This window comes from Lytechinus variegatus, chromosome 2 (assembly GCF_018143015.1).
Source record: "Lytechinus variegatus isolate NC3 chromosome 2, Lvar_3.0, whole genome shotgun sequence".
Classification (NCBI taxonomy): Eukaryota; Metazoa; Echinodermata; class Echinoidea; order Temnopleuroida; family Toxopneustidae; genus Lytechinus; species Lytechinus variegatus.
The window spans coordinates 60535973-60548082 of record NC_054741.1 but is presented as its reverse complement, the minus strand read 5'-3'; the positions used below and the strand labels follow the sequence as shown (position 1 = coordinate 60548082).

At 33.4% G+C, this 12110-nt stretch overlaps 1 protein-coding gene across 2 annotated transcripts in view; it reads right to left on the bottom strand.

Moving 5' to 3' along the window:
• Window positions 1-4837: 4837 nt before the first annotated feature.
• Window positions 4838-12110, bottom strand: part of LOC121408525 (adhesion G protein-coupled receptor E3-like) — a 30763-nt gene continuing 23490 nt past the window's right edge. For both annotated transcript variants that reach the window (XM_041600011.1, XM_041600012.1), the window contains 4 exons: window positions 11384-11513; window positions 10625-10666; window positions 9881-9967; window positions 4838-5316 (listed from right to left, as the gene is read on the bottom strand). In XM_041600011.1, coding sequence (XP_041455945.1) covers window positions 5224-5316; window positions 9881-9967; window positions 10625-10666; window positions 11384-11513 — 352 coding nt within the window. In that variant the 3' untranslated portion in view covers window positions 4838-5223. The remainder of the gene's footprint in view (window positions 5317-9880; window positions 9968-10624; window positions 10667-11383; window positions 11514-12110) is intronic.

Below are 12110 nucleotides of genomic sequence, written 5' to 3'. Positions count from 1 at the left end.
TCAATTTTTAGGATACCCCAACCTTTCGAAATTATATTTCAATGTTATTATTATGCAAAACAAGAACATTTAGGATCACATTAACCTATATCCTATGCATGCATTCGCCTGATAGACGCTATCCCCCAAACAATTATTGACTCTGAACCATAGAGATTAGTATTTCTATGCTCTGAACCCACGCGCCCATATTGCTAAAATTTACAGGCAAAAACACTCGCTCGATTCAGCTTTCTTTTCATTTTGCGCACCCAATAATAACCCCTCAGTTTATTTGTCTATGAGCCCAGGGCCCTGGGAACGATCTTTTTTTAGCTGAGGGTGCTGAAGTAGGCCTTAATTCAGGGGCGGATCTAGCTTTCGCCAATTAGGGGGGGGGGGCGAAAATTCACCCATATTTTCCCCGATCGGCCACTAGCTCAAAGTTGATTTTTGTTTGCTTCTTTAAGGTGTATTCGTTACAGTCACTTCTTGACTATAATATTCTTCTAACACATCATACATAATAGTAATCTCATAAGTTCTATTTAAATAGTACGAGCGCGAAGCGCGAGCTATTTTTTTTTAATTTCATGTATCAGTGTCCTGAAAATCGAACATTCTGGGGAATGTTTGTGATCCTGAACAAGATGCGTATGTAACTGATCGAATATATAGGGACCTGTTAAGGATTCTTTGTAGTTAGCCATGAAGACGATACATATTTCAACAATCAAATAAACATGATAAAGCGAGCGCGAGCTGAAAATTTTTCACATTCCGACCAAAAATAGACATTCTAAGCACTTTTTGTAATCATGAACAGAATAGTCATATAACTAAAACAATGCAAGCGCGAAGCACGAGCGGAATAATTGAGATTCAGACCTAAAAAACGGGTCACTCTAGATTCATGTTTTGTAAATCATGAAAAGGATGGGTAATAGGGTATGATCCTACATCAATAATGTGAGCGTGAAGCGCGAGCAGAACTCTTCGATGCTCTAATCTGAAACTTTATAATTTAATCATGTTTGAAATAAAGAACAAGTTGCGTATCTCAATCAACATGCGTATGTGTGTCTTAGATTTACATCTAGTATCTGGGCATTCTTAATATATTCTTTATTATGAAAATCAATAATGCGAGCACGAGCTGAAATATATTTTGATATTCCGATTTGAAAAGGGTCAATTTAAGCACTAATTCAAGGACTGTGTATAGGAAAATTATGACGTGGACATTATCATGATTATGGATCGCACGTAACAAAATTAATGATGCGAGCGCGAACTGATATTTTTATTTTGACCTAGGACCGGGACATTCTAAGGACATGAAAATTATGACTATTTTCTTATTCCTCTTTCTACATGTTCTAAGCGCGCGATATTCCATTATGAAAAAAGGACAATTTAATTATTAGGAATTCATGAAAATGTTATTGTTGTAAGCCTAAATGACAGCTTAAAATTTGTTGATATTAAGGCCCGAAAACTGGACATTTTAAGCACTTTTGTAATCATGAATATAGGATGCATGCATGGGTCAATGTATTTCTAACAATTAATTCGAGCGCAAATCGAGATGTCATGAAAAGGGGAAATATGTTTACATTGACTTAAAAACTTGACATTTTAAGTGCCATATCAGCCTATTGAGAAACAATCTAGAATTTTAACTCTTATCTCCGAATTTTAAAAAGCAGTATTGATTTTGATTTATTGTAATTATTATATATTAAATTTACACTTAATATAAAAACTCTGCTTGTATGTTATTCAATTGAGCTTTTAATTTTAATTTAATTGTGATTTTACTTGAGTAAATTTTTGTAGTTAAGTATTCAGTTTTAAGTTTTTTTTGTGTGTAAATTTGTTATTTATATGTATTTGTTTTTTTTTTATTGTGCAGGGCCCCTTGGTAGAGCAGTTTTGTAACTGAAAGGGCTAACCTGCTGAAATAAAACGGAAATAAATAAATATTGAGGAAGAATCTAATGTAGCTCATCAAACATGCAATGCGAGCGCGAGCGAAAATGTTATGCATAGTGACATGAAAGATTTTCCAAATCTTTCCATCACTTTATTTCACTCACTCGTTCTTCCTCCTCTTATTTTCTCCACCAATAGGGGGGCACCGGGTCACTCGCCCCATCCCTGGATCCGCCTATGTATTTTTGACAAGCAAAAAAAAAACCCAAAACATACACTTCTTATTTTGTATTTTATTATATGAAATCAAGTTTATTAATACAAAAACTCTACAATGAACTGAGACGATTGACAACTGATAAGTGCATTACAAGTAGTTATTTATTGCTGCAGCTTATTTTACAGACACATCATTTACACATTTATGAAAAAATGAAACAATCATGGTCATGCAAGAACATAAAAAAAGGGAAAGTGGGGATGTGAAATCATCACCCCACCTAATGAATATTCATGAAGACATGCCGCATAGAACTGTTTCACCGGAATAATGCAAATCTTAAAAATTCAATAACTTCGTTCTTCGTTATCAGATTTTGATCAAATTTTCAGCATATTGCTCTATAAATTTTTCTCTGTTTATTTCAATATAAATATCCTCAGCCCGGAGTATCCCTTTAAGTTGATTTGAATAACTGACAATGATTCGATCATGAATTTTGACTTTTGGATGGAAATGTACATAACATTATATTGATTTGAATCCATATATATATGACAGGGTAACGCCTGGTATTCGCACTGTAAACCGTCATACTATTTGTCACACGTTATATACAAATGCTGACCAATCATTCACAAGGTGAGCAAACAATCATCATCTCATTTTCTTTTTTGTTTTCTGTTTTATTCTTGTAAATTGTAATCCATAAATAATATTTGGTTTGCCTTACTTAATAGCCAAGTGATCTCAGCATTTTTCAGATGGTTGAAAGCCACGATTGATTAATTTAATGCATTTCGATAATATTATATACAATAAACATTGAGATATCAACAACAACAAACACACTTAATTCTGGGGACATATATTTATTAATTCAAGCTAATTTCACACATGTTGAAAGATTTAATGTCAATATATATTCTTACATAACAATATCATACATTATACGATGGAAACCGAGTGAATGAGTCCAAAATTTAACATTTAGTAGAGCTCTCTTTTTGTTAGCAGTGTGAAACCCCCATTTGCGAGTGGGTTCAATATAATAGCAGCAAGATATTTTTAAAGACATGTCCTATATATCCATTTGCTTTCGGAAAAGTTTGAATATCGTATCATCAACAACCTCTGTCCACGGGCGGTTGAATAAATTTGTAAGGCAAATTTGCCCTGCATGGCACATTCGCATATGTTTCCATTTGTACTACAAGATTCAAGAAGAGAGAAAACATGAAAATGACTGTAAGTCATGAACAATAAAACTAGACAGGTTAGCATAAAAATTATCCAAATACATTCAAGAAATAAATCACATCAGTTCTAAAAAAAAATAAAAATAAATGACCTCCCAGGTATAATGATTATGTACATTTCAATTTGAAAACAATGCGATTTTGTTTCAGGTTACATTTTCCTACTGTGTCCGGTTTCAAGAAATATATATATATATATTGTGTTTATTAGAGTGTATAATTAATTTTGAAGTATATAGGCTAATAATTAAATCAGATTTTCGTAATGATGAGAAAGTTTCAAGTACATCTCAAGCTCAGGATATTATGATTTTAGAAATGAAATTATGTATCAAGTTCATCTTCCTAGTTCATTTGAACCCAATAATGGAATCACACAGTTACCACTAACAGAATAATGAAGCGTCCAATACGTCATTCGAAACTCGAAGGTACACTTCTACTGTGGAAGTATAACCCACAACCTCCCGCGAAGGGCCTGCTCCTTCTAGACGACTTGTCAAAACTGACACCAGTTGGTGTCTGTAGAGGACCACACCCTGAGGTGTTAAAATTACAACCTAGAGATTGAACATAACACCAAAGAGTGTAAATGTAACAACCAAAGGTGTTGTAACAACACATATTGGTTGGGTTTTAAACTACTGTCAATTTAACACCTGAGTAAAATAACCTCTATGTTCACTGGTTAACTATGGAAGCTTAAAAGTGCCACCGAGATGTTGAGATAATAATCTCGGGAAGTCGACATCTTGATAGCAAAAGATAAGATGACGAGATCCCGGATCTCATCATGTCGACATCTTTTAGAAGAGATGATGAGATGACAAGATCCCGGATCTCATCATGTCAACATCTTTTAGAAGAGATGATGAGATGACAAGATCCCGGATCTCATCATGTCAACATCTTTTAGAAGAGATGATGAGATGACAAGATCCCGGATCTCATCATGTCAACATCTTTTAGAAGAGATGATGAGATGACAAGATCCCGGATCTCATCATGTCAACATCTTTTAGAAGAAATGATGTGATGACAAGATCCCGGATCTCATCATGTTGACATCTTGTAGAAGAGATGATGAGATGACAAGATCCCGGATCTCATCATGTTGACATCTTGTAGAAGAGATGATGAGATGACAAGATCTCGGATCTCATCATGTTGACATCTTGTAGAAGAGATGATGAGATGACAAGATCCCGGATCTCATCATGTTGACATCTTGTAGAAGAGATGATGAGATGACAAGATCTCGGATCTCATCATGTTGACATCTTGTAGAAGAGATGATGAGATAACAAGATCCCGGATCTCATCATGTTGACATCTTGTAGAAGAGATGATCAGATGACAAGATCTTGGATCTCGTCATGTCTACATCCAGTGGAAGAGATGATCAGATGTCATGATCTCGTAACTCGTCATGTCTACATCTTTAAGAAGAGATGATTAGATGACATGATCATGGATCGAAGATCTTGTCATCCAACCGAAAGACGCTTCGTAATCGCTTCCCACCTTTCCTTTCAATTTTTTTTTAAATCCACAACTTTTAGAAGGTTGCACTAAGAAAAGCTAAAGCCTTCAAAATACACAGCTGCTGAAACTTTGGAAATAGCTAGTTTCCAACATGAATGACTTTTTGTGCGTGGCGTGTGCATACAAAAAATCCCAAATCCAGACCGACCCTATTTTTGTTATTAAAGAAATGAATTCACTGTACAACCAAACATGGGGAGGGGTAAATCTATAGGTGGTTTTTGTTTCAAATCCTTCCTACGTTTGTCCATTTATTAGAACTCGTCAGAAGTAGTCGTTCTCATGTCAATTAGTAGAAACTGCAGGAAGGGCTTGAGTTTGGCTTACGGGAGCTGGACGAACTCGAATACGTCTCCTACCAGTCTTTGCGGGGTTTTGCTTAAAATTGAAAATATAAGACAAAGAAATGAATAAAGTCATGACTAATGGATATAATGATCATCCAAAAGAAGATAAGGATTTACATAACAGCTTATTAATTTGGTGCTTTAAACGTTTAACGTTAACAGTGGTAATGATGATGATACCAACATGCCTGTAGTAACTGATGACGGTGTTATGATTATGATACAGATGAAAATGATAATCATAAGCAGAGTAATAAAGGAAAATGATGCCCATTATGATAAAAAGACATTAATGCATTATGTTCAATACATACAGCGTGTCCCATCTGAAAAAGTTAATCGCGGTCTAAATGAGTATAATGCGAAAGTTACACAATAATATTGGATGTCGTTTTCTACTCCGAATGTGAATTCTAATTGAGTTTCACTCAAATTACGGTACGAATTTTGTGTGTGAAAGGTTCGATGATTTAAGATTTACGTGTGAAAAGGCCCATAATCGATCGAACACTGAGATTTGAGCCTCTTTCAGAACTCATCAGAAAATCTCTCAATCCACGTTTCGTTATTCTATATACGCTGAATAATGTATGCAGCCCAGTGTAGGTCTTCATTCACTCTTTTTTTAAATTCATTTTTTTAGATTATTGGCTAGCGACTTGCAGGCCCGTAGGCCTACTTACATTTACAAAATTTAAGCTTAAAGTTAAGTTGGTCTTGTATCCAACATAGAAATCTCATCTTGAAAAAAAAGTTTCTTTATTTTCATTTATTCTTTTCATCAGCAAAAAAAATAAACATGTATGTGTCATCCCCAAGTCTTGAGCAAAAGGAAAGCCTTGCAGATTCGATTCACGCCCGTGGCTGAACGTGAATTAATATGATTTGCATCACTTGAATCTTACTTGCTGAACTTGACGACACATACTAATTTTAAGTACAAAGATACAAAACTTGGATGGCGAGGTTTTCTGATGTTTAATAAAATACAAATATCTTTGTAATTGCTGGACCTTATCCCATACAATTTCATTCAGTTGTAGAAAATGAATCGAATTTTATGAGCGTAAAGATAAAAACAATAATTTATAATGTGATAAGTTTAATATCACACTCATCTAAAGTGCCATTAGTATGTTTTGTGGGACACAAAATAGCAATCAGAAGGAATAATCAGATAATAGGAAAAATGAAAGTGAAAAAGAATACGGATAATGATGGAATTCAAAATATAAATCAAAATCGTTGCTGATATTGCATCATCATAATTATGCTCCGGCCATTATTTTCGTCTTGCCTCCTTTTGATTAGATTTCATTAGTTAGCAGAAAAAGTCGGCCACGCTCCCGGATCCTTCACAGCAAAAACTGTGGTGTTAACCGGTGTACATAGAGGACCACACCAGTCGTTTTACACTGGTGTTAAATTGATGGTGTTAGTTTTACACCTATAGGTGTAATTACAAAGCCTTTGGTTGTCCCTTTAATTCTCTTTGGTGTTAGATTCAATCTCTAGGGTGTAATTTTAACACCTCAGGGTGTGGTCCTCTATTAACACCAACTGGTGTCAGTTTTAACACCACAGTTTTGACTGGTTGGACATGAAATCTGTCAAGGACACACAATACAGCAATATTAATCACTCCTCTGCTGAAAATACTGATGCTTACTCAAGGAAAATAAATGATACTACCATAAATGAATTCAAGAATGATTTGTTAGTCACTGACTGGAGCGAACTCTTATCAAAGTCAACTACAGAAGATGCTTATAATATTTTTTGTCTTAAATTCAAAGAATTATATGATAAGAATTTTATTTTAAGAAGAATCAAAAGAAAGAATACTCCTCGTAAACCATGGTTAACAAAATCGTTATTGAAATGTATACATAAAAAAGATCGTTTGTATAAGAAATTTATTCATAATTCTTCCAATATTCACATAGAAGCGAGATATAAGAGGTACAGAAATATTCTAACTGTAATTTTAAGAAAAGCAAGGAAGGAGTACTATGCTCATTTACTTGAAATTAACAGGAAAAGTATGACAAGGGTATGGCAAATAATAAACGACCTACTACATAAACAAAACAAAAATAAAAACAATTATCCTTCATATTTCATTAAAAATGGAACCAAAATTGAAAATAATGAATATATTGCAGAAGAATTTAATTCATACTTCACTAATATCTCTATGAATCTTCAAAGAGAAATTAGGTCTGATTCAGGCTCAAAAGATTTTTCCTTTTATTTACCTGAAGAGTGTAGCCAGTCTATTTATTTTCATCCAACCAATGAAAATGAATTAATAGATATTGTAAAAAATATGAAAAACACAGCCAGTTCTGGTATTGATGAAATAAGTTGTAAGATCATTAAAAAGGTTATTCATTTTATTGCAATGCCATTGTCATATATATTCAATTTGTCACTCTGTTCAGGTGATGTTCCAGAGAATATGAAGATTAGTAAGATAATTCCTTTATATAAAAAAGGCGATCCTCATATGTTTTCAAATTATCGTCCTATATCTATATTACCGTGTCTTTCAAAAATATTGGAAAAAATTGTTTATGTAAGATTATTTAGTCATCTTGAAAAATATGCATTATTAAGTAATTGTCAATATGGCTTTAGACCCCATCATTCATGTGACCTTGCAGTTGTTGATTTACAGGATCGACTAGTGACAAAGATGAATAATGGTCTTCATTCCTTAGGAATTTTTCTTGATCTTACTAAAGCATTTGATCTTATAAACCATGATATATTGTTGTACAAACTGAAGAATTTTGGTATCCGAGGTATTCCATTACAATGGTTTCATAATTACTTAACAAATAGAACTCAGTACACTTTATTCAAAAATTGCTCCTCTTCTTTTACAAATATTACTTCAGGAATTCCTCAAGGTTCAATTCTCGGTCCTTTGATTTTTCTACTATATATTAATGATTTAAGTAAATTATCAGACTTTTTTGAGTTTATCTTATTTGCTGATGACACCACAATTATTGCATCAGATCATGATCTTCTTAATTTAATAAACAAAACAAATAGTGAACTGATTAAAATTACTAACTGGTTTAATGCAAACAAACTAATTGTCAACTATGAAAAAACAAATTTTTTATATTTCTCAAACAAAAATACTGTTCATAATCAATTGAATATTTCCTTAATTATGAATAATGTCAATCTTACAATGACCAGAAATGTTAAATTTCTTGGAGTCACCCTTGATGATAAGATTAATTTCAGTGAGCATAGATTGGAAATATGTAGGAAAGTATCAAAAAGTATAGGCATTTTATTTAAACTTCAATCAATTCTTCCTGAAAAACATCTGACAATGCTATACAATTCTTTAATCCTTCCTTATTTACAATACTGTAATATAGCATGGGGAGGGACAGGTTCAACAAAACTTGAACCCTTGCACAAACTTCAGAAAAAGGCTTTACGAATTTGTACATCTTCTCATTTCCTTGCCCATTCTCAACCAATATTCTTTAGACTTAAAACTTTGAATATATTTGATATTCATACTTACCAAACTGCTATTCTAATGTTCAAACTAAAAAAAACAATATTACCTAGCAATATCTCTTCATTTTTTCAACAAAATAAGCATATTCACTCTTACAATACCCGACAAAGTTCAAAATTACACTATTCAAAAGTAGAAAATAATCGCTCACTGAGATTAATCCGTCATCAAGGTCCTCGGATATGGAATACTCTGAATGTGAATGTTACATCATGCAGCTATTTAAACTCTTTTAAACAAAAATGCAAATCAAGCTTGCTATCCACTTATAGTCACTAAATATGTATATATGTATTTTTTTCTCTCTCTTTGTGGCTGGTCCACTTGAAACTTTTTTTTTTTTTTCATTTACAAATTTTTGAGCGACTTGTTCCAGGCGCAATTGTCTAGGCACACTTACCTCCCCCCCATACCTGTGTGATTGACTGTGTGGTGTGGATGTGTTTTTTTTTTTTTTTTTTTTTTTTTAGCTTAGTTACTCTGTTTAAACTTTTTTTTTTTTTTTTTTTTTTTTATCATCTTCTTCGTGTACACAATGTACTAAATTTTTGTTCCAGGGGGGAACATTTAACCCACAAGCTTCGCTTTTTTAGTTCCCCCCTTTTTCCTCTTCTACTATATTATTGTACATGAAATGCATTTTTTTTTCTGCTCTCTTTATGTATGTAAATATTTAATGACTAGTAATGCATTTATAATGTTATGTGTTGTAAATATGAACTTGATTTTTACTGAAATGGAAATAAAGACATTGAACTTGAACTTGAACTTGAACTTGAACTTGGACTGGTTGGACATGAAAACTATCAAGGTAAATATAAAATATAAAATTACGCATTTTCATTTTCATTCACTTTTTGAAAAAAATCTCGATTGATTTCAATTTAAATCTTTAGGATTAAAACTAAATCCAGAATTCTATTGCAGTTCACCTGGATTTGTTTTAAATCCCTGTAATTTACAGTATAGGCAACACCGCTGAGAATAATAGTTCCTTACTAAAAAATCAGAAGAGTACATGTATTATGTTTAATGCGATTACCTCGGATGCTGAAACTGTGGCAGATTCACTGTCGAAATTCCGGCTGTCTTGTGATTTACGAACATGTTCTCTGATGGCGTTTCTTACCTTCAAAAAAGAATATTTACTTCTTTATCATACCAACAAAATACCCTTTCCGAGCTGTTGTATAAGTCAATATGAATTCCTAAGATCTTCAAGAAAATGTGATTGGCCACTGGGTAAATAATATTGCATTAATTTTTTTAGTTTACATTTTTTTCATTTGTATGTGATTTTTGTATTTTTGATTTGTATGTAAAAAATGGAAAGAAATGAAATGAAATAAATCAATAAATTATTAATTATTATTATTTCTAATATAAATCTATCAATGATATAAAATATTTTTAATACAAAAAGAATTCATGAGGACTATTCTTCTACCCAGAGATCAATATTCAGTTAGAGCAAATTCTGTGAGACGGATAGCTTTGATGACATTCTATTTATTTGAACATTATGTTGAAATTAATTCAAGTACCGGTAAACATTTATTATTTCTTCCAGATGAAACTTTTCATACAAAGTATACAAATCAATAATAAATGTATAGAATAAAACACAAAATGGGTATGAATGATGGCTGTGAGAATAATTGCTTATTCGAACATCAGAGCAAAATCATTTTAAGGCACCAATCGCCTCTTTTATCTACGTGGTTAGCAAAATATCACTTCCTTGACATGAGTATTTTGAGCTTTTTGCCGACATTTTAGAACATACCTCAGCATTGAGAAAACAGTAGAACAGAGAGATAAAGAATCCCTGAAAATAGAAAATGATGCATTAATAAGTCAGAAACAATGAATAAAAATGAAATACACATCAAATATGAATTTGAATATATTTTGCATCAAGGAGGAGAAAACGTATCCAACTATTTTGTTTGTTAGTCTTTTGAATTACCCAACGAACATAACAGTGGCGTACCTAAGATTTTCAAAAGGGGGGGGGGGCAAATTCGTTCGCCCAAAAATTTGACAAGCAAAAAAAGACCTTCAACCTCAAGGACATCTCGCACTAGAAAAAGCAAAAGAAAAGAAAAAAAAAAGATCTTCAAGCTCCAAGGAAGGCGCCACTTATGGCTCGTCAGGGGGGGGGGACAGTCTGCCCCCTGCCCCCCCCCGTTAGTTACGCTAGTGGAACATAATGATTGTTCAACTTAGATAGACATCCACACCTAGAATATTTAGTGAGTTTGATTATATTTTTTATGAAAAGAATCAGTGATCTACTTTTTAAATATGTCTTTTTCTTTAACAAGAAAATCAAGCCAATGAATGTAATACCAACATCTAATTTCATTTCATTACTTAGAAAATACAATCCAACATCTAGGAGCCAGTGTTTTTACTTTACATAGGTCAACATATTAGTTATGAAGCCAGAGTAAACTAAACATGATAAAATGAAAATATCAATAACACTGACCATGTAGAATTAGATCATTAATGACATGAGGATGTTTACAAGAATATATACCTGAAGAGAGTTAAGCACATTAAATGTGTATTCCAATGCCTTTATACGAGGGAAAAACACCAATGCAGGTGACAGCAGCCAAGCCATTCCAAGCAACGGGCAGAGCAACAAGGTACTTCGAAGTCCATTTCTAGAAAAAAAATAGGCCTCAAAAAGGTGTAACTGCAGACCAAACTATTCTTCGGATACTCTTTACTTTTTTCTCAAGAGGTCGCCCGCTGCCCCCATTTGCGTCATCACTGAATAAAACACTAACGTTCGGAACGACAAAGTAATTTAAGCAAAAATTATGATGAAAAAGGCCAACACTTTGACCGTGTTGGCGGAATAAAGCGTGGTCCGCCGAACAAACACTAGACAAGACAATAGGATCCATCTAAATCGTGGGAATCAGGGGGGGGGGGGCGTTTCATGAAAAGACTTGTCGGACGTTTTATCCGACAAGTACCAGTTTATCCGACAGTAACCATAGGAACAGTGCCTCTCAGCCAATCAGAATCAAGGAAAGATGTCAGATCTGACAACTTGTCGGATGAAAATATTGATGAAACGCTCCCCAGGTCTCAACTTTATCTCACCTCATCCTGACACCAGTACATCACACAATATAGACGAGCTGCATATTGACCTCGAATTCAAGCATTTTCGATCCCTGACCCAAATACAATTACCATACTCGCAAAGGAGAGTGTTGTGTATTTGTATATTCAAACCAAAACATCGTTTG